General features: G+C 45.2%; 1 protein-coding gene across 2 annotated transcripts in view; it reads right to left on the bottom strand.

Annotated features, from left to right (window-relative positions):
- The window catches only part of CAMSAP2 (calmodulin regulated spectrin associated protein family member 2), a 99,403-nt gene that overhangs the window by 32,941 nt on the left and 38,712 nt on the right, over nt 1-27,750 (bottom strand). For both annotated transcript variants that reach the window (XM_043922768.1, XM_043922769.1), the window contains exons 3-4: nt 4,065-4,226; nt 1,688-1,771 (exon numbers count right to left, since the gene is read on the bottom strand). In XM_043922768.1, coding sequence (XP_043778703.1) covers nt 1,688-1,771; nt 4,065-4,226 — 246 coding nt within the window. The remainder of the gene's footprint in view (nt 1-1,687; nt 1,772-4,064; nt 4,227-27,750) is intronic.

Genomic DNA, 27,750 nt, shown 5'->3' with positions numbered 1-27,750 from the left:
GGACGAGGGGCCACGTGCAGGATGGGGGGGGAACAAGGTCCTCCTGCACAGCGCAGGGGACTGGATACTCAGGGTCCTGGGATAAACCACAGTGGGAAATAACAGAGACAGCATGTCCATGAGCGTGACAGGGTCACTGCTGTGCGGCGGAATTTAACACAACGTTGTAAGTCAACTGTATTGCAATAAAAAATTAAACATAGAAAACAAAAGGGAAGAAAATAAAATGAAGGCACAAATGCTGTGTTCGTGCTAAATAAAAATGTGCACTAAGCCAAATATTTAAGCGAATCGCACTAATTTATTCATTCACTCGCTCAACAAATCCTGGCTGTGAAATGTGTATGTGCAATTCCATGGGACCAAGTGCCGTGAAGTCAGAGTGGTGATCCAGTTGTGTATGGATTCCATACAGCTTGTCTTTCTTAAAGGTTAGTGAAGGACAGGAAAGCTCAGCGTGCTGCAGTTCATGGGGTCACAAAGAGACATGACTTAGCGACCGAACAACAACTTCATCTATAGCTGACTGGAACAAACAGCAACTTTTCCCATAGAAACAATGTTTACTGGATCCTCTGTAAAATATAAAACCTGTTTAGTTCATAATGTGTGTGCAACACGACAGAACTGAGCCATTGTATGTAACAAACAAGGTCTCCTCAGAAGCCCCTTGACTCAGGATCCTGCTGAACCTGATTTCTGATCAGAGCTGGGGCAAAACAGCAGACAGGAGTAGATCCGTCTCCAAGGCAAGGGTTTCTACGCCTGAGGGCAGGAGAGGGCGAGGGGAGCAGTAAAGGGCTGGGGAAGGCAGCGGGTGGGGCCCACCTCCACTGGGGAAAGGTCAGCCTCGGGAGCAAGAGGGCGAGAGGGGGTCAGGTGATCCCAACACCAAATTCAGGCAAAGCTGCTGGTCTTGGGCAGAACCTCCCTAGCAAGGCTGCTTACACACAAAGCAGCCCTCCCTTCCCCTCCTCTTACAGAGCATCAGTGGCCAGCAGCCTTTGTCCAGGATGAAGAGAAGTGCTGCATAATAATTAAGATACTCAAAATAACCCAAATGGGAAATAAAGTCTCTGAATAATAGAACTTCTTATACCTCAACTGAAATGCTGGACAGTAAGTTTCAAGAGCTCTCCCTATAACACATTTTAGAAAGTGTAAGATATACTATATTGCAGGAAATACACTTTAGGTTGCAGTATACAACAAACACACAAGTCTTCAGAGAAGAAACCTGTAAAAGCCTGTTCAAGAATTTTTAAAGAATAAATCCACGTCAGTGTTTCTTCTTCCTTCACAGAATAACCATGTGTACAACTAACAATTCCTGGAATAATTTTAGAGGCTGGTCTTATTACAAGTCACTATACGGTTGATACATTGGAAATTGTTTTCTTGTTTCATAACTCTACCAAACAAAGGCAGAACCATTATTTTTGCCAAAAGAATCTCAGAAATTGAGCTCTAATCATTAACAATCTTTCCTAAACATCATCATCCAGTTTTTAACTTCATTCTGCACTTCTACTTACCTGGCATTTATGGCAAGGTTTCCTAGGGTATAGTTAAGACCACCAAAAATAATCTGATGAACACAACTATGAACATTTCCCCAAACAGCATACACATGTGAACACAGGCTCTCATAAAGGCACTTTTTTCCCCCCTAGGAACATGCATGTACCTTCTGACCTCCTGGAGTTTCCACTGCGTGATGGTCTTTCAATTTCTGTTCTTGTTCCATTATATCCTTCAAATGTTCATTTACCTTAAAATATAAAAATATTAATTTTAATTTATAGTCAAATATAACAATAAAATAACACCTACTTAAAATGCCTGTGTTCAGATCTCTGATGTCAAATATCAGGCCCACTCAAATGAACAGAACCTCATTTTCCCAACAAGAAAAAAGTATTTTACAGTATTTACAGATGTTTTGTTTGAAATCCTAAAATTAATTCATTACTTTACCAAATACTTGCTGAGTACCTACATGTCAGGAGCTAGCTAGAGTGCTGGGAAAAAAGGGACTTGATAACTTCAGTTTTGATGCTTGCTGTAGTTTAGTCACTCAGTCATGCCTGACCCTTTGCGACCCCATGGACTGCAGCACACCAGCCTTCCCTGTCCTTCGCTATCTCCTGGAGTTTGCTCAGACTCATGTCGACTGAATTAATGATGCCATTCAACCATCTCATCCTCTGCTGCCCTCTTCTCCTTTAGCTTAGGAAACAATACAACTATTTTTCTGTAAAAATTTTCACAATCTCTTTTAGGACTAATAAGTGAAAACTATTTTCCTTAAAATTCACATTTTCATTATCAGTAGAAAACACTTTGTTTGGATTAAATTCTTAACCTGTGATTTCCTAGGCATGTCCCTGGATCATGAGTGGGGTTTAGTGTGGTCACCGGTCACAGTTAAAATACATGAAAAACTTTTGTATATAGGAGCTTCTCAGGGAGAAGATCTAACTTATCAGATTGTTCAAACAGCCTATAATTCAAGATGACTAAGAAACAATCTGTCAAGTATTTCTTGAGAATAGTTTAGATAATTTTGGATTTTGAGTTACTGATGTTAAAGTCATTCCAACAACAATAAATAAATGCTCAAATTAACTAATAATGGCAATCTAGAAAATATGAATGCTGCTATCAACCATTGTAAGCTAAATCAATAATTTTTAAAAATTCTGTTGCTTGAAATTCAGTTCTGTGCTTAAAAAAAAGGACTGAAGAATTTTAATCTATGATAAACTTAGTTAACAGTTACTAACAGTCTTCTCCACCCATAACTCTACCTGAGGCGTTACAAGGAATTAACAGCACACACACTTGCTTTGGTGTGTAAGGCTGCTGCATGCCAGATCTCAGAGCATCGACTCACTCAGCTGTGTAAAACACTCCCCCTGAGAGACGGCAGAAGCAGAAATGAGCTGGCTCTGACTCGGAATCCCCCACTCACAAGCTAGGACCTGATTTGTTGGTATCTCTGAGCATGGTTGCTGGTTTGAAGGAAACCTACTCCATGCGTGGTTTGGGGGATGATGGCTCTGAGACGGTCCCCAGGGATCCCGGTGTGGGCAGGGCTGAAAATTTGCTTCAGACCCACCGTGGTCGATGTGCTTGCTTCCACTGAGAGCGCGAGCCCTGTGTGGTCGACGCAGAGGCCAGGGTCCCAGCTTCCCGGAGCCGGCAGGACCACGGCCTCATCCAGGCAACTCTTGAGGCCCAGCAGAGGCCCGGAAGCCAACCAGAGGCCAGTGAGGCCCGCAGCCTGACTCGGGTCTCCCACCTGACAGTTTCTTCTTCTTTCTCTAAGGCTCAGCTTTCCGGCACAAGCCTTTCTAACTACATTATTTATTTATGGTCTTACACATGTCACTCAAGCAAACCTAAAAATCATCTAATTCGCAATATGAAAAACTTATTTCATTCCTGGATGCAAAAAAAATTTATGCAGCACCCACAGAGTATATTCCCTACTCGGGAGTGCTCTGAATTTTGTACTAATCTGATATCAACTAGGTTAACCATAAAATGTAATGATAGATTTTGCAGAATACATAAAATCTGTTTCCACCATTTTAACCATTTTTTTGGTTTTTTTTTTTTAAGTCTAAAGGGAACGGGAACTGTTAAGTAAGACTGCGTGACTTTAATTTGCACTTTGACTTAAAACAAAAGAGTAGTGGAGTCTGTCTGAGTCCGATTGAGCTGCTACAACAAGAATACCAGAGGCAGGTGGCCTGTGAGCAATGGAAATGCATTTCTCGGATTCCGGAGGCTGGGAAGTCCAAGGTGCCAGCAGACTGGGCCTGGCGAGCCCGCTTCCTCACACGCAGAAGGGGCAAGGTGGCTCTCTGGGGTCTCTCTCATGAAGAGAGCAACCCTACTTCCCACGTGAGGGCTAGCCTTCAGGACCTCCGAACACCAGCACATTGGGGGTCATGAGGTCAACATTCAACTCTGCGGGGGGCACAGACTTTCAGTGCAGAGTGGGGAGGCACGGTGTCCATGGTTCTAAGACCGCTGCTACCCAGGGGAGCACCCACCTTGTTGATCCAGTACATGACAGCGTCCTCGATGTCGTAGGGCAGGTCTGTGGCCTGGAAGAAGGCCGAGTACTGCTGCGCACAGGCGGCCACCTTCTCCACGCTGACCATCTCCACGGTGTAAGCCATCATGAGGGTGTCGATCATGGCCAGGTGAGCGCTCTGGAGACAGACCGAGAACCACCGTCAGAATCACTCTGAGAGACGGCTGCTTTTATACTGTTAAATGTTACTAACATTGCCTAACAAATGGGAGCGGAACTAAAGGCTATGAACAATAAGCCTTGATAAGAGCATACAGGGTACACACAGGCCAGGGGTGAGCTCAGGTAACCCAACCAGTTTATCACTCAGATGCTCCCTGAGGATCTCCATTCAAGGCGCTCATCACCTCCTACTCAGAGGAGGCTCCTTGTCCTGCTTTTCCTGGTTTTGAGAAGGTCACGATCATTTACTCAACAACACGACTGCAGACTTCAGTATCACCTCTGAGCGAGCGCTCTCTCGTCCGCAGGGAGCCGTGTACAGACTCCACTCCTAAACTGCCCTCGAGTCTCGCCTCCTTGTCTGCCCACCTCCATTCCAGCTCAGAGGCCACCACTTCTCACCCCGAACAAGGCAAAGCAGCCCCTGCTTTTCCCGCCTGCAGCTTCCTCCCCATCCTCTGCATCCACCACAGGACTGCTGCTCTTTCCTTTGCTGCTGTTTTTCAAGAGGGGTAGTTTCATACAGAAATGTTACATTGGGGCGGGGGCAGGGGGGAAGGTCTTAAAATTTCCCAACATTACAAACTTCCTAAAGTCGAAAGCACCCTGTCCCCCTCCTACTCCCCATGCAGCGTCCACGGTTTGGAACGTATTCTCACCAAAAACTGTACTCCCCGCCCCCCAGGTAGACACTCAGACTGCCTCCTGCCCTTTGGCATCGTAAACACACCACCACCCTGTATTTCTCCAGGGATGACTTTCACTGTGGGCTGCTGGGCCCAAGGGCAACCACACGTGCAGCTCTGAGAAACAACCACGAATCTGCTCGCTAGAAGGGTGGGGCAGCTTTCATCTTCCCCCCGCCAGAGTGTTGCCAAGGGTGCCTGTTTCCCCACATTTTTGGTCAACATCAGACATAATGCACTTTTAATCATCTGTTATCCAGTCTGGAGGTTAAAAACCTTCCCCTGTTCAGACAGCACATTTCTCTGATTAATGAGGATGGGCATCTTTCCATACGTTTAGCAAATATTTGTATTTTTCCCTCAGAAAACTGCCGGCTCATACCTCTGGCTTACATTTCTCTGTGAGATGGTCACCTTTCCTTCTGTATTTCTTGATCTGTAAGAGCTCATTATTTATTAGGTGTCATTTAATCATCAAATACCTTTTTCCAGCTTATCTTTGGACTTTCTACTTTATTTGGAATGTAATATTATATTAAGAACCAGAGATAAAATTGCCAACATCTGTTGCATCACAGAAAAAGCAAGAGAATTCCAGAAACACATCTACTTTTGCTTCACTGACTACACTAAAGCCTTTGACTATGTGGATCACAACAAACTGGAAAATTCTTCAAGAGATGGGAATACCACACCACCTTATCTACCTCCTGAGAAATCTGTATGCACACTCAGAAGCAACAGTTATAACCAGACATGGAACAACAGGCTGGTTTCAAACTGGGAAGAGTATGTCAAGGATGAATATTATCACTCTGCTTATTTAACTTATATGCAGAGTACATCATGAGAAACGCTGGACTGGATGAAGCATAAGCTGGAATCAAGATTGCCGGGAGAAATATCAATAACCTCAGATATTCAGATGACACCACCCTTATGGCAGAAAGTGAAAAAGAACTAAAGGGTCTCTTGAAGAAAGTGAAAGAGGAGAATGAAATAGTTGGCTTAAAACTCAACATTCAAAAACTAAGATCATGGCATCTGGTCCCATCACTTCATGGCAAACAGATGGGGAAACATGGAAACAGTGACGGACTTTATTTTTTTGGGCTCCAAAACCACTGCAGATGGTGACTGCAGCCATGAAATTAAAAGACAAGTACTCCTTAGAAGAAAAGCTATGACCAACCTAGACAGCATATTAAAAAGCAGAGACATGACTTTGCTGACAAAGGTCTAGTCTAAGCTGTAGTTTATGTAGTAGTCATGTATGGATGTGAGAGTTGGACCATAAAGAAAGCAGAGCACCAAAGAATTGATGCTTTTGAATTATGGTGTTGGAGAAGACTCTTGAGAGTCTCCTGGACAGCAAGGAAATCAAACCAGTCAATCCTAAAGGAAATCAATCCTGAATATTCATTGGGAAGACTGATGCTGAAGCTGAAGTTCCAATACTTTGGCCATCTGATGCAAAGAACTGACTCACTGGAAAAGACCCTGATGCTGGGAAAGACTGAAGGCAGGAGGAGAAGGGGACGAGAGAGGATGAGATGGTTGGATGGCATCACCGACTCAATGGACATGAGTTTGAGTGAGCTCCGGGAGGTGGTGGTGGACGGGGAGGCCTGGCGTGCTGCTGTCCACGGAGTTGCAAGGAATCGGACACGACTGAGCGACTGAACTGACTGAATTGAATATTATATTGCAGAGAAGGTCTAAATATTGAATATTTACTTGGTAAAACCTGCCAATCTTAATGTTCTCCTCTACGACTGCAATTTCTCCCAAGTTTACAAAAGGCTCCACACCCCCCAAGAATATAAGAAAACTATACTTTTTTTTTATTACCTTAAATCCACGTGGAATGACTTCTGAAGATGTTATAAACTGGGGACTAGTTATGTTTCCAAATCAGAGATGCCATCATCTCATGCTCCCATAAAGTCAACTTCATCTTCTACACAGTAAAGTCTAAGCTCCTTAAAAAGGGGAGCGCTCTTTATTAGCTGGCTCCACCCAGCAATCCAGCTTCACAACCTACATTTCCCTCCCCCGTCTACACTCCCTTCAGAGCAGCCGCGGCAGAGCTCCGCTGTCCCCAGGCCTGTCGCCCGGCTCCCCGCCCCAGCCTCCTCACTGCAGGCGAGCCCTGCTCCGGGTCTGAGTGTCACCCTCTCTGACTCCCTTTCCAGCTCGTTCTCCCTGCAGAGCGAGGACAGCACCCTGCAGAGTGCTGCTTGCACCAGCACGAAACCCTCCTTTTCTCTCGGTTTCACTGAGATGTCACCGACACAGCGCACCATGTGAGTTTAAGCCTGGACACACGGCACCATGAAATGACGAGTGCAAGAGATTCAGTGACAGGTGCACCGAATCCTGAGAATCCTGACGTGGCCACGGGCCACGGCATCTTCACACAGCTCCTCGGACGAGGCTAGCGGGCACCGCGCAGACTGGCTGGCCACAGGATGGGCACTGGCTCCCTGGTGAGAGAGGGTGACCCCAAGGGCAAGGGCATCTTCGGAGCTACCTTCGCATCCCCTGTATCTGACACAGCGCCTGGCAACAAACAGGGGCTGAAGGAAGGAACGGAGCTAACCTCCTGCTCACTGTACAGAGGGAGGCGTGCGCTCGCCTCTGGAGGTCAGGACGTGGGCTTGACTCGAGTGGGGGCCGGGGCGCTGAAGACTCAGCAGTGCTGACGGGAGGCGGCCCGTCCGAAGCGGCGTGACGACGGCCAGCAGAAGACCAGCGCTGACTCAGATGCTGCGCTGAGTGCCTCACTAACACACCAGCTCTTCCATTTCAAATCTGTTCTGAATTAAGACTGGAGATAACATACACCTTTTCTAACCCTTAAAGCTCGGAAGGAAGCATCACTCATGCTCTTAACGTGAGGAAGCGGAAGCTCTGAAAATTAAATGGTCTGTCCCAATCCGTGCGCTCCTTCTACTGTGTCATACAGTTGGCAGAAATTAAATCAGCTAGTGAGGCAAGAAAGATGTTCTGGAAATGATAAACAGACATCATACTCAAGAAAGAAAAGCAAGCCTATGAACTTCAAGTCGTATTTTCACACACTCCGCCTCCCTGTCAGGCTGCTACTGTCCGGGGACCCTGGGTCTTCCCTCAGACTTGGGGGGACTCAGTGTTCACCCTGTGTGCCCTTCACGCAAGGGTTTACGCGCCCTCTCTGCTCACCTGAGCCCTAGGGGGTGGGACTCTGTCTTTCTCAGCTCTGCTCCCAGCACAAGGGCTTAATAGCATTCCAAAGCATAACTCTACTGAACAAACTGTGGAAAAACATCTCAAGAGCTGTAAAACCATTCACATCCTCTTCACTAAGACTCTTTCTCTTGGCAATTTATTCCACAGATAAGATTTAAGAGAGAAAAAAAGACCTGCATGAATGAAACTGACCATTACTCAATTATATGCAAGAAGAAAGGAAGCAATGGTACAGCCACAATGAAGAATTCATGCTCTCCTAAGCTATTTAACAACAGGAGAAAATGTGCTCAACACAATACGGAGTGGAAAAAGCAACACCTGTAATAATGTTCACAAGACAAACATGCACATGGGGAGACATACGTGTGTGTACATACACATGCTGAATACACCTATAATATACATAAGACGGGAAGAGAAAGGAAAAGAATAAAAGTAAAACTTGCTTAGACATGACCCTATAATAATATGCAGAACATTACATATAATCAGTAATATATTTTCAGAACAAACTTCATCTCATTGATTACTTCAAAATACTCCTAAATTCAAGAACAAATTTAAAAATTATTCCACTACTGTGTTTACAGATATTTCCATAAGATGTTCACCTACTTTTAAACTAAGAATCTTCAAATTTTAGTATTATTTTTTTACCCCTTAACTTTATAATGTGGAGAAGTAATTTAAAAATTATGTATAACAGAAACTGTATACATAATGAATCTAGAAAAGATCAACAGTGAAAAATAAATGGTAGGCTACAATCAATCCATCTGGACTGATTTATGTCTCTAAATTAAATACACACGTTCAATATTTTACCCCAAGAATTAAGCCAAATAGTAACAGCAGCCTATTTGGCCTGGAGAATCCCAGGGACGGCAGAGCCTGGTGGGCTGCCGTCTATGCGGTCGCACAGCGTGACTCAGCAGCAGCAGCCAGCACTGAGAGCGGCACTCCAGACAGCGTTTCCAGCGGCGCAGTGAGACGCGCGGTCACAGGCCAGAGCAGGGAGCGGCCGGCGCGCAGTGAGAGCGCCAGGGGGCGCCCGCCCGCAGCCTGCGCACCTCCGGGCGCTGCCGGAGGAGGCGGCCACCAAGAGGCAGCACAGAGCCTGCCCGGGAGCAGCGGCGGAAAGGCTGGGTACTTCCTGCATCTCAGTGAAAGGCGAGGACGAGGCCCGGAGCTCACGGAGCCGCTGGCAGCTTCCAGAGCTGGGTTACAGGGTCACGTTACCTCCGACCAGTGGAGTCTGGACAAGAATCAGTCACCTGCACGTATCAGAAATGAAGGTTAAGGCCGCTAAATAAAGAGCACTGCAGTGCTGCTGGCCAGACGGCTGCTAACGAGCCTCACTGATGAATGAGGCCCAAGTTCTACTACTTCATGGCTCTTGATATTCTTTTATCAGGTGCAGATCCAGGACCAAGAGAATATTTCCTGAACTGAACTCCAGCCCTGTGGCACAGTGGCCAGTGCCCTGGGCCCACGCCCCCTGCAGGGACGAGGGGGAGGGGGACAAAGTTAACAGACCAAGAGGAATGCTGAGACCTGGAATGATGCTGCTAAGATGGTTCACAGCAGCACACACACATCAACCAGTGTGCCAAAGTTAATTCTGGTTCAGAAAATGAAATTTTACACATCGTTTATTTATATAAACAAGTTTACCATAATTTTCATTTATCCTTAACTTACACAGAGACACAAGGAAAACAGCACTTAAAGCCCTACTGAGACACCGCTTCCCACCAGGAAGACTGTAATTAAGAAGTCAGATAATAACAGCCACCAGCGAGGACGTGGGGAGGCAGGAGCCCTCGTGCTCCGCTGCGGGGGACGTCACACACGCAGCCGCTGTGAGCGTGGCGGAGCCTGGGAGAGTGCAACACAGGGTGCTCGCGGGCACAGCGCCCCCGCCCTGAGCTGGATGGCGGAGGGAGCCAAGACGCGTTCACACAAAAGCTCTACACAAACACCCGCGGCGGGATTACTGGAGTAGCCAAGCAGCACCAGCGGATGACTGGGTGAGCAAAAATGATGCATCCACGGTATTCTGAATGGAATGTAACTTGGTAAAGACCGACAAACATGGGAACCTGGTAAACAATGCTGAGCGCGCACACACACAGACTCTATTACTCCATTTATATAAAATGTCCAGAACGGACCACTGTAGAGAGACACAGAGCAGGTCAGGGGTTGCTCGGTGCTGGGGGTGGGGAGAGTGCTTCCTTCTGATGAAACTGTTCTCACAGGGACTGTGGTCAAGCTCACGCCACTCTGAATACACAAGCCAGTGCACAGGACCCCTGGAACGCATGAACTGCACACTCTGTCAGACACCTCTCAGCTGCTCCCCCCAGTCACACTAACTGCTGATGCCCCGGTGCCCTGAGGGGCCGCCCCAGCCAGGGGACGGCGCACGCGGAACGCACGAACTGCGCACTGTCAGCTACGTCTCAGCTGCTCCCCCCGATCAAGTGAACTTCTGACGCTTCCCTGCCTCCTTGCCAGTGTGAACACCTCATCAACCACCTCAGCTCTGAGGCAGGCAGTCAGCCATATCCACGTGTTTGCAAAGTGTCCTTCAAAGGACTTCAAGGTGAAGCAAAACTGATTTTTTTAGACAGCCTCGTATTTTAGACATTGTTAAAAAGTGAATTAAACATTTGTTACCATAAGTTTGCTTTCTATATAAATTTAAGTACAAAATATTTATGTATGAACTGATGATAAAAATAAATATGCTAAATTAATTCTAGTTTCCTCCCACAGATATTTATGTTCACTTTCTTAAGGCACTAGCTAATTGTATAAAAGGTATACAGTTTACTTGAAAAGATTATCATTTATGATCTTTCTTAGATAACCTTAATTATTTTAATAGCTAGAATGAGAGGTTGCTATAGTTGGTATGAGAGTAAAAATGTTCCAGAGAAAATTTATTTCCAATCATAATGTCTGTCCTCCTGTATGACAAGATCTTAGCACACCAAACGCTCAGCCTGTTGTGGGAATCCGCAAGCAGCCAACAGTCAGGGCTCGGCACTTTCACCTCCACGGCCCTGGGTTCAATTCCTGGTCAGGGAACTAAGATCTCACAAGTTTAAAATGAAACAAAAAACAACTGGCCTATCAAACGTAGGCTAGTCCTAGGGGCAAAAAGCACTGGCCTTCAAACAAAGGCAGAGCACCACTGAGCAGCCCCCAGACAGACGCAGAGGACCACCGAGCGGGCCCCGGACCAAGGCAGAGGACCGCTGAGCGGGCCCCGGACGGAGACAGAGGACTGCCGAGTGGCAAAGGGCTGAGCTCTAACTGCAGCAGGATTGGGGCTGTCCCAGGCACGGCAATGCTGCACCCAACCTCCAACCTGTACGAGGCATGGATGGGGCGGTCACTCTGCTACACTGCGGGGAACACGGGCTACACCTGGGGCCCTAGCGAGGGAGGCGCCATCCAAGAGAGCCAAACCCTTCACATGACATTTGCTTGTGACCACACTGAACTGACACTGCTATTTCACCCAGACCTACCGGGTCAGACATGTGAAGAAAGAGAGAAAGGCAAACAGTAGGGTCACCAGCAGGTAACTCAGCACAGTGATACCCGCTCAGCGGCCATTTAATTCTGCCTCAACTGGACAAGTACCTCATGCCACACCGCAGAGCAGGCGGGGCTCTCTTCAGTCCACGTCTAAGGGCGCTGATCCCCTGCCCCCACTCAGTCACTTCCATGTGGTGACTCGCATCATCACCCAGGGGAGAACTGCTCCCAAGATAATGTTGAACCAAACTGAGATGAAGCTTTACTGCAAAGGGATGTATGCAAGACATAGCCCAGCCCAGCTGTCTTCCAAAACTCAAGTCCCAGACCAACGAGAGACACGGTGGTGTCTCCAGAGCGGCTCCAGCACTTCCTCTGGACCACACTTAACCTCAAGCAGGCCTTCTTCCCTGGCAGCCCAGTGGTTCACGACTCCTTCGTCTAGTGCAGGGGTAGAGTTTGATCCCTGGTTGAGGAGCGAAGATCCCCTATGCTTCATGTGGGAAAACAGAAGCAGTACTGTAACAAATTCAATTAAGACTTTAAAAATGGTCCACCTCAAAAAAAAAAAAATTCTTAAAAAAACACATTATTCAAAATAAACAACCTCAAAGGGCAAGTTACGCTAACTAAGGCTCTGTCAGGCGGACACAGACAGGAAGGGCAGCCAGTAGCAAATAAACACAGTAAACAAAGGAAGTGGTTACAGCGGCGGTTCTCAGTGTGGCCAACCATCAAAAATCACGCACCTCCTGGCCCCGAACCTCATAGGGCCCAGGCCAGCCTCCTAGCAGGAATCTCGCCTCCACAGCCCTTTATCACAGCAAACTGACCGTGCCATCACCCCAAAGCCAGGGCTAGCGGGGGCTTCCGAGAGCCCACCCCCTTCCCGGGCCTGCACCTCCTCCGGTCCCGTAGCGCCAGTAACAGCAGGAAGAGCGCTGGTGTTCAACCCCGACTCCACACCCGTGACGTCATCCCGGACAGGGCCCTCGGTGTCCTTGTGTACAAGCGGGGTGACCGAGGCAGCCACCATTCCCATCAGGAGGCGGGCAGCCGAGGGGACGCAAAGGCGCCGGGACGCGGGCCGGTGGAGGGGGCACTGGGGGCGGCGCCACGGCCACGCCGAGAGCTGTGTGCTGCCGGCGCTGCCCTCGGACGGGGCCTGGGCAAGGCGCTCGTCGCAAGACTGAGGCCGGGTGTCAGTTCTGGGTGACTGCGGACTCCTGCGATACATGTATGTTCTTCCAGCACTCAGTTCCTCAGTCATGTCCGACGCTGTGTGACCCCATGGACTGTAGCCCTCCAAGATCCTCTGTCCACTGGATTCTCCAGACAAGAGTAGGTTGCCATTTCCTATGCCAGGGGATCTTCCCGACCCAGGGATCAAACCCATGGCTTGGCAGGCGGAATCCTCACCATGGAGCCACCTGGGAAGCCCTGTCTCTACTGCAGTGTGTTCAGACGAGATCAGGTGCATTCAGGGTGGTGTGGCGGGGGACGGCCTGTGTGTTCCTACATGATCGGGGTGCAGCAGCCCCCCTGGGATCTTGAAGAAAGGGCCTAGAAGCAAGAACACGATAAATGCGCCTGTACCCAGATCCTGGTTTCTAAACAACATCTCATTAAAATAAACCCAAGTCTCTTTAGAAAACAGCTGATTCCAAGTCAGAGACAAGAAAAGCACAAACGAAGCTTGGAATATCTAGTTGTGTCAGAAAGAAAAAAGGATTTAAAAACTGTCAAAAGGATATAGGAGCCAACCTAAAGGGGCACCCACTGGGCAAACACAAGCCTACATGAGTATAAAAAAGATGAATGACGAGAATGAATTACAACACACTCAAAAAAAAAAAAAAAAGAATCTATGAGTCCACAGTGACAGTCACTAAGGGGGAAAGGAGGATGGGAAAGCTTGTCTTCACAGAGCAATGCTAGGTAGAAATGGACAAGGAATGAGAGAATTCTTAAATCACAATATCACAACCACCAATGCAGTCACTGATTCAGGCAGAGCCCATCCCAGAGATGCTAGAACCACAAGAGGGAGCATCACTGGGGAGCATAACATGCCAATAAATGTCAAAACATCAGCCCACATGACACCTCTGTGCTTCAAAGGAAATGTGGTCACCCTGAGAGTCTCCAGTAACGGGACACGATGAGACTGATTCAACACCACCCTGGTGTGTAACACACACTACCTACCCATGTCTTGGAATTCATGTCCTGTAACACACCACCTATTCAGGTCATGGCATTCATGTCATGTAACACACACCACCTACTCATGTCATAGCATTCACGTATATAACACACACCACCTATTCACGTATGTAACACACACGCCTACTCATGTCATAGCGTTCACGTATATAACACACACCACCTATTCACGTATGTAACACACACGCCTACTCATTTCATAGCGTTCACGTATATAACACACACCACCTATTCACGTATGTAACACACACGCCTACTCATGTCATAGCGTTCACGTATATAACACACACCACCTATTCACGTATGTAACACACACGCCTACTCATTTCATAGCATTCACGTATATAACACACACCACCTATTCACGTATGTAACACATATGCCTACTCATGTCATAGCGTTCATGTATATAACACACACCACCTATTCACGTATGTAACACACACGCCTACTCATGTCATAGCATTCGCGTATAACACACACACCACCTATTCACGTATGTAACACACATGCCTACTCATGTCATAGCGTTCACGTATATAACACACACCACCTATTCACGTATGTAACGCACACGCCTACTCATGTCATAGCATTCACATATATAACACACACCACATATTCACGTATGTAACGCACACGCCTACTCATGTCATAGCGTTCACGTATATAACACACCACCTATTCACGTATGTAACACACACGCCTACTCATGTCATAGCGTTCACGTATATAACACACACCACCTATTCACGTATGTAACACACACGCCTACTCATGTCATAGCGTTCACGTATATAACACACACCACCTATTCACGTATGTAACGCACACGCCTACTCATGTCATAGCGTTCACGTATATAACACACACCACCTATTCACGTATGTAACACACACGCCTACTCATGTCATAGCATTCATGTATATAACACACACCACCTACTCATGTCATGGCATTTGTGTCTAAAGATTGCAATCTGAACCTCATCAGGAGGAAACATTCCTCAAAAATGTTAATGTCATGATTTAATAATAAAATGGGGGGGGGGGGGGGGTAACTGTTCCAGACGTGGAAGAGCAAAAAAGGCAGGACAACAACAGAAGTAGATGATCTCTGATTGGCTTCTGATCCGAAAAGGGTTAAAGTAAAGCTATAAAGAACATTTTGGGCACAATAATTGGAGAAATAAGACTACGGATTATGTATTAAATAATAGTGTAGCAACATTTAAATTCTCAGTGTAACCATGGTATTTTGGTTATACAGAAAAATGTCCTTCTTTTCTTTTTTTTTTTTTTTCCTTGTTTTCATAAGATACTGAAAGGAGTGTGTGTGTGTGTGTGTGTGTGTGTGTGCAGATAGAGATAAGAAAGGAAGAGGGAGGAGAGAAGCAAATATGGGAAAATCTGAATGTCAATTATTCTTTAAGTCCAGAAGAATGAAAAGTTGAAGAAAAGGCAATTTAGAAGCAAACAAAACCATATTCATTTTCCACAGACCTGAGGAAGTACGCTTACACATGCAGCCTTGTATAGACTACACTTAAGTCAACTGAGGTCTAAAGATGAACATACAGATCTTATATTGATATTTTTATCTCACAAAATACTGTGTGCAGAGTAAACTTTATGTGATACTCAGCCTAAACAGGAACTGCTGATACACACACAGAATAAGCTGTTCCCATTTACCTTTTTAACACCTAAGTAATTGTTGGTGGCTTTCTTCTCAAACCATACCTCATAAAGAAAGCATTCCAAATATCTGTTTGTCCATTAAGCAAGTCATCAGATAGGAATAGGGGAGAGTGTACGGCCTTCATGGAGTTCTCATCAAGCAATACTTACCAGTCCTTTTGCTACAATTGGATATAGAAACTGAGGAGGTTTTGATAAGCCAAAAAGAAAAAAATAAAATCACGTGAAAGTGAAAGTCACTCTGTTGTGTCTGACTCTGCGACCTGTACAGTCCATGGAATTCTCCAGGCCAGAATACTGTAGTGGGTAGCTGTTCCCTTCTCCAGGGGATCTTCCCAACCCAGGGACCGAACCCAGCTCTCCTGCATTGTAGGAGGATTCTTTACCAGCTGAGCCACCAGGGGAGCCCAAGAATACTGGAGTGGGTAGCCTATCCCTTCTCCAGCGGATCTTCCCGACCCAGGAACTGAACCAGGGTCTCCTGCATTGCAGGCAGATTCTTTACCAGCGCAGCTACCAGGGAAGCCCCAAAAAATCAATATCAAAATCTTAAAGAATGACATGCCTTCAGCTGAGGTCTCAGAGCAAACACAGAAGCCCCTGTAGCGATCTGCTGGTACACGGATGCGCAAGGACACAAGTGCTCTCCAGTTAGAACACCGTCCAGAGGAAGCAGGCCTCTGCAGCACCCCTTCCAGGAGCAAGTCATGCCGCAGAAATGTTAGGATCTGAAGTGACAATAAATTTTACTTTTGTAGTCATTATTCTGCTTTACTACATATTCAGTAAACACTTTTAGAACAATATATACTTAAATATACTATTTTGAATTAATTCATACACTATTATTCAGTTTAGGAAAGACTCAGGAAGAGAAAACAGGACAACAGAAATGGATCACACTTGCTAAAGTTTACCGACCCCTTATCACAGGTCAAGTGCTGCATGAGATGCTCCCCGGCTGAATCTAAAGAGTCCTCGCCATGTGCAGGGCAGAGGGCAGGGTCCTTCCTGACACAGCTGAGAGACTGGAGCCAGAGTCTCAGAAGCAGTCCCAAGTCAGACAGTGACGTGCTGCCGGCCGAGCCTGTCCTGCCCTGCAGACGCAGGGCTCCACCGCCACGAGGCTGCCTCACAGAGCTTCTCTGCTCCTTTCAACCTTAAATACCCATTCCTCACAAGTTTTTTTTTAATTAAGCTTTTTATTAAGTAATAATTACAAGTTCGCATGCAATTGTAAGGAGTAACAGAGACACCACGAAGCCCTCTCCCAACCGTAAAGTCAAACCAAGAGACAGACAATGATACAGTCAAATCGTCACAAGAGCCTCTTACAGCCAGTCTACTTCCCTCCAGCCCCTCCATCTCTTTAGACCCTGATCTGTTCTCCATTTTTTTAATTTTGTGCTTTCAAGAATGTTACACAGATATCATTGATAGCTTACGGTGAATGATGTTGGATTCGTGATCTCCGAAGAAGAAAATTTATCTCCGGGACTAGGGACCAGGCTTCATCACTCAGAGCTTTTGTGAGCAGAAAATTTTATTACAGCGAACAAGGACAAAGAAAGCTTCGATATAGACATCAGAAGGGGGACAGAGAGTGCCCCCCTTGCTAGTCTTATCAAGGCCGTATATACTTTTACCAGGCCCACTCCCACAACATACATCTTCAATTAACGAGATTAGAACTAACAATATATATAGAAAGGTCTTATCAGACCCACACTCATCTCACACGCTAGTAAAGTAATGCTCAAAATTCTTCTCCAAGCCAGGCTTCAATAGCACATGAACCGTGAAGTTCCAGATGTTCAAGCTGGATTTAGAAAAGGCAGAGGAACGAGAGATCAAATTGCCAACATCCACTGGATCACAGAAAAAGCAAGACAATACCAGAAACATCTACTTCTGCTTTATTGACTATGCCAAAGCCTTTGTGTGGATCACAACAAACTGTGGACAATTCTTCAAGAGATAGGAATACCAGACCACCTGATCTGCCTCCTGAGAAATCTGTATGCAAGTCAGGAAGCAACAGTTAGAACTGGACATGGAACAACAGACTGGTTCCAAACTGGGAAAGCAGTACATCAAGGCTGTATACTGTCTCCCTGCTTATTTATCTTATATGCAGAGTATATCATGTGAAATGCCAGGCTGGATGAAGCCCAAGCTAGAATCCAGATTGCCGGGAGAAATATCAATAACCTCAGATATGCAGATGGCACCACCCTTATGGCAGAAAGCAAAGAGAAAGTAAAGAGCCTTTTGATGAAAGTGAAAGAAGGGAGTGAAAAAGTTGGCTTAAAACTCAACATTCAGAAAACTAAGATCATGGCATCTGGTCCCAACACTTCATGGCAGATAGATGGGGAAACAGTGGAAACAGTGAGAGACTTTATTTCCTTGGGCTCCAAAATCACTGCAGATGGTGACTGCAGCCATGAAATTAAAAGATGCTTCCTTCTTGGAAGAAAAGCTATGACCAACCTAGACAGCATATTAAAAAGCAGAGACATTACTTTGCCAACAAAGGTCCATCTAGTCAAGGCTATGGTTTTTCTAGTAGTCATGTATGGAAGTAAGAGTTGGACCATTAACAAAGCAGAGCACCAAAGAATTGATGCTTTTGAACTTTGGTGTTGGAGAAGACTCTTGAGGGTCCCTTGGACAGCAAGAACAAACCAGTCAATCCTAAAAGAAATCAGTCCTGAATGTTCACTGGAAGGACTGATGCAGAAGCTGAAGCTCCAATACTTTCACCACCTGATGCGAAGAACCGACTCACTGGAAAAGACCCTGATGCTGGGAAAGACTGAAGGTGGGAGGAGAAGGGGATGACAGAGGATGAGATGGTTGCATGGCATCACCGACTCAGTGGGCATGAGTTTGAGTAAGCTCTGGGAGTTGGTGATGGACAGGGAGGACTGGCCTGCTGCAGTCCAGGGGGTAGCAAAGAATCAGACATGACTGATCAACTGAACTGAACCAGACCCACTCCCACAACATACCTCTTAAGATAACAAGAGCAGTTAGAAGGTTCTTGTTAAGAAGGAGAAACATGTCCTTGAGAAAGATACATTGTTGTTATATAATCATTCAGTTCAGATATGTTATATAATCATTAGCACAGAGCTTAAGCAAAAACATACCCTTGAGCAGATGAGTTGTTTTGTTGTGTAATCATCAGCTCTAGGCTTAAAGAAAGCTAGTCTTAAAGACTGTCATAAGAACTAAGAGTTTAAGAAAAAACGTCGTATGTGACCAAGACAGAGCAATGCAGAAAACAGCGTTGTCCCTTCTCCTCTGCAAGTCCCTAGACTGCGTCCTCCGCCTCGAGGTCTCCGGACTCCTCATCAAGCCACCTATGGATTGACTCTCTCATGATCCTATACTACAAAGCTTTGGGGGATTAACACTTTTTACTCAGCATCTTCTGTGGAGATTCATCCAAGGGGCTATATTTATCAGTTATTCCTTTTTATTGCTGAGTAGTGTTCCAATAAAGTGCTTAAGATACTGATTATTTGGTATTATGATAATCAATACTCTTATTTTTTTTAATTAATTATTTGGCTGCTCCAGGTCTTAGTTGCAGCATGTGGGATCTAGTTCCTTGACCAGGGATCGAACTTGGGCCCCCTGCATTGGGAGTGAGAGTCTTAGCCAGTGGACAACCAGAGAAGTCCCAATAACCAATACTTTTGTACTGTAAACACATCACCTCTCTTAGTCTCCACTATTAGTTTCTTCCTATCCTCTCAAGCCCTGTATCTGAACTCCTTGAACACTCGGTCCCCTTCTCAATTACTGCCCACACGCATCTCCTGAATCACATCTCTCTGGCTAGCTTCACGAGGCTGCCCCCGTCCCCTGCCAGTGAGCTCCTGGAACCCCAGCCCCAGCTGGAACCTCCCGGGCTAAGCTCCACAGCATGGAGGCACCGCGAGCCCTGGTTCAGGGGGAGGCTCTGAGTCAGGCTGCCTGGGCACACCGAGGCTCCACAGTGATGAGCTGCAACTCACAACAGGGCACTCCAAACCTCTGCAGCTCGTTTTCCTCTTGTATAAAATCAGGGATAAAACACCACAGACGTCAAACAAAGTGTTAAGGACGACACGAGTTAATAAACATGCCTTTAGGCACGGAACAGTGCTGGCACCTAGTGTTCTACAGATATGATCTATTGATGGCAAAAAAGCAGTTCTTGGCCATGAAGGGGTAACTGGTTCAAGACTTGTCCTCCTGCCATGGAGAACTCAAAACTGGAAAAATGCGTAAAACTACTTTCAGATACTGGCCTACAGATGACAGAGGGGTGTGACTCCTGAGAGAAGCAAAACAAACGCAAGCCCCACAGTCCCTTCAGCACACACAAAGGCACTTCTGGAACACTGGAGCAGGAGCGGTAACCTACGCTGCGTGTGCTGGGCTCGCTGGGCTGAAGACACAAAAACTGCAGTCTGGGAGCAGGAAGTCTGAGGCAGCAGACACCCGCGGAGCAGAGGACTAGGGAGGGGGAAGCCACTCAGAGAAACCTGCGTGGGGCGCCCTTTGGCCGACTACTAACCTGCACCTGAGCAAGGTGAGATTTGAAAAGGCTGGACGAAAAACAGCTACCAGGGAAAGGACAGCTCCAAAGGCACTGTAGGCAGAACTAACTCCCTCAGTTCACTGAAGCTTGCAAAAACTCAACCTCCAGACAGCAAGATGGAGAGACCACACTGACTGTCCAGGATCCTCAGACGAGACTCCAGAAGGTCACTGAACAACAACTGGCTTAAAATAGCAAAGGTCACTCCAGACCTGCCCTAACAAAGGCCAAATACAAGCTCACAAGGATCAAGATGATCTGCAAGTAACTTAACTGCCTACCAAAAAAAAAAAAAAAAAATCAAAACTTAAAAAATTAGTTTAAAATAATTACAGGTTCACAAGAAGCTTACCAAAATTCAAAACTTTTAAAGGTGGAAAAGATTCAGACACTGAAAAATATGACAGTTACAATGTTTAGGATTAAATTAAAAATTACAAGACATAGACCAGGAATATGTCTCATAATTAGGAGAGGAACCAGGCAAATTTAACAGAGATGATGGAATTATCACACAGACTCTAAAACAAACAATATAAAACATGAACATATTGAGGAAAGAAATATGTTACTTATTATTTTTTTTTAATTAATTTGTGGAGCTTAAAAACACAGTATTGTGTTTGAGTACTGGAATTGAAAGATTCACTGGATGGGCTTACAAGCAGATGAAGCACAAAGTGAACCTGAAGACACAGCAAGAGAAACTACCCAAACTAAAGCAAAAAAGAAAAAAGCATCATCACCAACAACAAACACCAGAACAGAGAACCCCAGTGACCTGTGGGAAACAGCAAGTAGTTATGTAAGCAGAGGACCAAAAGGTGTGGCGGTGGGGGAGGACACAGGAAGAGAAATGAGGCCCGAAGAACTTCCTTATCTACTCTGAAGGAGAAAGCTGTCAACCTAGAGTTCTATCACCAACAAAGTGTTCTTCAAAAAACTGGAAATGAAATTAATATCTTCAGACAAACAAATATTGGGAGAAGTTGTCACACAAAAAAATGTTGAAAGAACTTCTTCAGGCTGAAGGAAGGTAACATCAGATGGAAACTCATGTTGAATCAAAGGAATGAAGGGCACCTAAAAAGCATACATGTGCATGAATATGGGGGACTTTGCTTTTTCATTTTTTTTACATAAAAAACTTTTAAAATAAAAAAAATTAACTTAAAATTTGAAACTGATACTAAAAAACAAAAAAAACCCACTCAATTTAAAAACGGGCAAAGAGTTCGATAAGACATTTTCTTGAAGGAGACACACAAGTGGCCAACAAGCACATGAAAAGATGCATGAGGTCATTAGTGAAATGGAAAACAAAATCACAACGAGACTGCCACTTCACAGCCACTTAGGATGGCTACAATTTTTAAAATGAGAAATAACAAGTGTTGGTGAGGATGTGGAGAGTTTCGAGCCCTCAAACACTGCTGGTAGGCTGTAAAATGGTGCAAAATTCCTGTAGAAAATTGTCTGCAGGCTCCTCAGGGAGTCAGACACAGAATGACCACTATGACCCAGCACTTCTCCAGCTAGGTACATGCCCTAAAGAAGTGAAAACAGGTATTCGAGTAAAAACCTGTAAATGAATAATCGTAGCAGCATTATTCACAGTAACCGGAAAGTGAAAGTGTCTGCCAACTGACAAGCGTGTTAAGTGTGTCCTAGCCCTGCAACAGAAGGCTTGTTGGTGATAAAAAGGAGCAGCGTGGCCACATGCCACACACAGAGGAGCCTTAAAAGTGCTATGCGGAGTAAAGGAGCCACAGAGACGCTGGACATTTTAACTGGAGTGGTGTTTATGTCAGTATCAGTTAGTTCAGTTGCTCAGTCAGGTAGGATGAAACAACTATTTACTTTAAATAGGTACATTTTAGTTAAATAATATCTCAACAAAGTTACTTAAAAAAAACAAAAAAAACAAACTCTGACCTGAAAGTCACTCAGATTTCACTGAACGTCCTTTTCTTCATCTATCAAATGTGGGTAATACTTACCTCCTCACCCACAAGACATCAAATGAGGTCAGTCACTTCAGTCGCTCAGTCATGTGCAACGCTTTGTGACCCCGTGAACCGCAGCACGCCAGGCCTCCCTGTCCATCACCAACTCCCGGAGCTTACTCAAACTCATGTCCACTGAGTCGGTGATGCCATCCAACCATCTCATCCTCTGTTGTCCCCTTCTCCTCCCGCCCTCAATCTTTCCCAGCATCAGGGTCTTTTCCAATCACTCAGTTCTTCGAATCAGGTGGCCAAAGTATTGGAGTTTCAGCTTCAACATCAGTCCTTCCAATGAATATTCAGGACTGATCACCTTTAGGATGGACTGGCTGGATCTCCTTGCAGTCCAAAGGACTCTCAAGAGTCTTCTCCACCACCAAAGTTCAAAAGCATCAATTCTTCAGCGCTCAGCTATCTTTATAGTCCAACTCTCACATCCATACATGACTACTGGAAAAATTATAGCCTTGACTAGATGGACCTTTGTTGGCAAAGTAATGTCTCTGCTTTTTAATATGCTGCCTAGGTTGGTCATAACTTTTCTTCCAAGGAGTAAGCATCTTTTAATTTCATGGCTGCAGTCACCATCTGCAGTAATTCTGGAGCCCCCCAAAATAAAGTCTGTCACTGTTTCTACTGTTTCCCCATCTATTTGCCATAAAGTGATGGGACTAGATGCCATGATCTTAGTTTTCTGAATGTTGAGCTTTAAGCCCACTTTTTCACTCTCTACTTTCATCAGGAGGCTCTTTAGTTCTTCTTCACTTTCTGCCATAAGGGTGGTGTCATCTGCACATCTGAGGTTATTGATATTTCTCCTGGCAATCTTGATTCCAGCTTGGGCTTCATTCAGCCCAGCGTTTCTCATGATGTATTCTGCATATAGTTAAATAAGCAGGGTGACAATATACAGCCTTGACGTACTCCTTTTCCTATTTAGAACCAGTCTGTTGTTCCATGTCCAGTTCTAACTGTTGCTTCCTGACCTGCATACAGATTTCTCAAGAGGCAGATCAGGTGGTCTGGTATTCCTATCTCTTGAAGAATTTTCCACAGTTTGTTATGATCCACATAGTCAGAGACTTTGGCACATTCAATAAAGCAGAAAAAGATGTTTTTCTGGAACTCTCTGGCTTTTTCAATGATCCAACGGATGTTGGCAATTTGATCTCTGGTTCCTCTGCCTTTTCTAAAACCAGCTTGAACATCTGGAAGTTCACAGTTCACGTACTGTTGAAGCCTGGCTTGAAGAATTTGGAGCATTACTTTACTAGTGTGTAAGATGAGGACAATTGTGTGGTAGTTTGAGCATTCTTTGGCATTGCCTTTCTTTGGGACTGGAATGAAAACTGACCTTTTCCAGTCCTGTGGCCGCTGCTGAGTTTTCCAAATTTGCTGGCATATTCAGTGCAGCACTTTCACTGCATCATCTTTTAGGATTTAAAATAGCTCAACTGGAATTCCATCACCTCCACTAGCTTTGTTCATAGTGATGCTTCCTAAGGCCCACTTGACTTCACATTCCAGGATGTCTGGCTCTAGGTGAGTGATCACACCATCGTGATTATCTGGGTGGTGAAGATCTTTTTGGTATAGTTCTTCTGTGTATTCTTGCTACCTCTTCTTAATATCTTCTGCTTCTGTTAGGTCCATACCATTTCTGTCCTTTATTGTGCCCATCTTTGCATGAAATGTTCCCTTGGTATCTCTAATTTTCTTGATGAGATTTCAAATCTTTCCCACTCTATTGTTTTCTTCTATTTCTTTGCACTGATCACTGAAGAAGGCTTTCTTATCTCTCCTTGCTATTCTTTGGAACTCTGCATTCAAATGGGTATATCTTTCCTTTTCTCTTCTGTTTTTCGCTTCTCTTCTTTTCTCAGTTATTTGTAAGGCCTCCTCAGACAGCCATTTTGCTTTTTTGCATTTCTTTTTCTTGGGGATGGTCTTGATCCCTGCCTCCTGTACAATGTCACGAACCTCCATCCATAGTTCTTCAGGTACTCTGTCTATCAGATCTCATCCCTTGAATCTATTTCTCACTGCCACTGTATAATCGGTATGGGATTTGATTTAGGTCATACCTGAATGGTCAAATGAGATCAAAGTACATCAAAGTGCCCGAAACGTTAAGTGACATAGTGAGTTACAGTGGTTTATTACCTCAGGCATCAGTCAGTGTATGACTCTGGGATTAGCCTGCTGAGCAGTTTATCATCTGAAGATAATCTTCGAACTTCATTGTAATCATTTATTCTTATGTTTCCCCCAAACAAATGCTACACTGGTCAACAGTTTAAGGCATTAAATCAGGAGTGTGCCCCGCTGACTAACAGTGGACCAGCAAGGAGCCAGCAAAGACTGCAAGTAGGAAGACGACCACCACCACTGGGACAGCAAAGCCTGGGCTGCTTTGTGGAAACCCCCAGAAGCAGGTGATTACATCCAGCTCATCAAGACTTAAGTACGGAACATCTGTGTCTTTCAAATGTCCTAACCATGGTGACCTGGGCAAGTTTTATTTATAAGACAGTTTATATATGGCAGCTCAGGCTCATCACCAGCACTCAACATAATTGCTGGCACCTCATGCCAGAGACCCAACATGACAGCCATGCTCTTTCATTTGCTAACCAGTACGGCATTCCTCATATAGTTGAACCAGTCACATATGGTGTACTTCAAAGTGTGTTTGTGTTTTATAGCTTTCCAGATTTGAAGGTTTTCCAGGCATATGTATCCTGAGCCAAATACTGTGCTTCAAATCTCAAAATCTAAAACGAGTTGCACAAAATACACTGAAATATGCTTTATCATATAAAAATAACCATCAGTAAAAGCTCCGGTTAACACTCAAAAAATTGCCTGAAAGGAAATTTGTCAGCAAATTTTTTCAGCTGGGTATGTATGAAAAATGCGCCTGACAGTACTAGCTTTACCAGAAAAAAAAAAAAAGAAAAGAAATTGAGCCACACGAGGTTATGACATAATCATAGCTGTTCCAACCATGCAGTCAAGATTCGTCTGCCAAGTGCTGTCTGTGGGAAAGAGAGAGGAAGGTTGCAAGGTCTCCTTGGTGACATGGGAGGTCACCACCCAGGTTTCTGGAAACTACAAAGACAAGTTAAACCTGAGTAACAGCAGGCAAAATTTCACCAAGTTTGAACACAGCTATGGCAGAAACTTCATCAGCAAAGTAAGAAGTGGGAACACCGTTCCTCCCACCTGCCAAGCTCCCAGCGGTCACGGTCCCTCCCGGCTGAAGGCCTGTGGGCAAGGCGTGCCGGAAGGAGCACGGCACAGCAGAACTCAGAATCCGAACTCGCTGAGGCCAGCATCAAGGCCTCTTCACATAGATGCCGGCCAGAGGTAAAGAGCTGCAGATCTGGGAGGCGACTTACCAGCTAACTGGCGGGAAAACAAATACTCACGAGAAAGGAGTCTGAGCTTGTCTAGGAGTCGGTGCACGTAGAATGGGTGCTGTCAGCCCCCCAAATTCCCAAACAACCTGGTGACACAGCCCAAGAAGCGCTCCTACTGCAGTCACACACACATCCCCACTCTGTCCATTCTAATGAAGCCAAACAAATGTGTGAAAGGATCAAAAGACCATCAAGATTTTTTGTTAACCCTTTGAGCTGGTAATACCTTATGAGCATTGATTTTTCAAACAGTTGAGAAGTAATGTCCACATAAAGCGCTCCCATTATAATTTTGGTAGACCATAACATATAACTCCTTTAAAACATTGATTTTTAATGAATTATTAAATACTGACATTATTCAAATCCAAATTCTAATTTAGATCATGAAAAATACTAAGAAATAATAATTTATCAGTAACGATGCTGATTAACAAAAAAAAAGATTAAAAAATAAATAAATAAAAACATCAGTTTTCCTTGCGTTTTCAGGCCTTTTTCAGTAATATTCTCATTGCCGCATGGGAACTAAGAGTGAGGCACAAACTCTGCAGAGGGGGAAGGAAAGGCTGATTATAAACAGTGGTGCCACGCAGAGTACTGTGATCAGTCAGCTGTCAAAGTAGCCAGAGCACTTCAGAACCTACGTGCCTCATCATTATTGTAAACAAAACTTTATGAGAAAAAAGAACAAAACTGGAGGTGTCACGACCTTTGACTTCAGACTTTACTACAAAGCCACAGTCATCAGAACAGCATGGTGTTGGCACAAAAACAGACTCGCAGATCAACCGAACAGAACAGAGCCCAGAAATAACCCCACACACCTACAGCCAATCAACCTACAGCACAGGAGGCAAGGAGACCAACGGAGGAAAGTCTCTCTGAAGTGGAACTAGGAACACTGAATAGCTACATGTAAAAGAATTAAAACATTTTCTTACACCATACACAAAAATAAACTTAAAATCAATTAAAGGCCTAAATGTAAGACCTGAAACCACAAAACTCCTAGAAGAAAATATAGGCAGTGGCTCAGATGGTAGAGAATTGGCCTGTAATACAGGAGATCTGGGTTCGATCCCTGGGTTGGGAAGATCCCCTAGAGAAGGGAATGACACCCTATTCCAGTATTCTTGCTGGAGAATTCCATGCACAGAGGGGCCTAGTAGGGGCTACTGTACATAAGGTAGCAAAGAGTCGGACACGACTGAGTGATGGCTTCCCGGGTGGCTCAAATAGTAAAAAAAAAAATCTACCTGCAATTCGGGAGACCCAGGTTCAATCCCTGGGTCGGGAAGATCCCCTGGAGAAGGGAATGGCAATCCACTCCAGTATTCTGGCCTAGAGAATCCCATGGATAGAGGAGCCTGGTGGGCTACAGTCCATGGGGTCACAAAGAGTCAGACACGACTGAGCTACTAGCACACAAGGGGCTAATATCCATAAACAAAGAACCCATAGAACTCAAATAAAAAACAGAACAAATTCAACCCCCCCAAAAAATATTAAAAAATGGGCAGAGGACCTGAATACATTTTTTTTCCAAAGAAGACCCACGGATGGCCAACAGGCTGCGTGGAAAGATGCTGAACATCACTAACCACCTTGCTCACGACCAATCTGGTGGCTTTTTCCAGTTCCTGAGATGCACCTGCAGGCTACTATGCCTGCCTTCTCTGTTGCCTGGATTGTTCTTCTCCCAGGAGTCACACGTGCTGCGTTCTTCTAGTATCTAGGCCTCAGTTCAGGCATCAGTCCTCTAGACCGGCCTTCCCTGACGCCTCTGAGGAAGACAGCACACTTCACTGCCTCTGCCTCTTTCTTCTTGATTTCTTTTCTTCAGAGCGTTCATGACTATCGGAAACTGTTACAGTCTGTTTAGCATTTTACTGCTCATCTTTGCTACAATGTTAGCTGCGTGAAAGTAAGGCTGCTGTCTTCCCATCACTGCCCTGTCACGGAGGCCCCAGAGGTTCTCAACAAGCACTTACTGAATCAAGTAGCTCACATCTCACAAAGCACAAAGTAACAAATGTAGCCCGAACACCTCAAAT

The sequence above is a fragment of the Cervus elaphus genome, chromosome 14 (genome assembly GCF_910594005.1).
Source record: "Cervus elaphus chromosome 14, mCerEla1.1, whole genome shotgun sequence".
In the NCBI taxonomy this organism is placed as follows: domain Eukaryota; kingdom Metazoa; phylum Chordata; class Mammalia; order Artiodactyla; family Cervidae; genus Cervus; species Cervus elaphus.
Note: the sequence above shows the minus strand (reverse complement) of the source record. Positions and strands in the feature narration are given on the sequence as shown.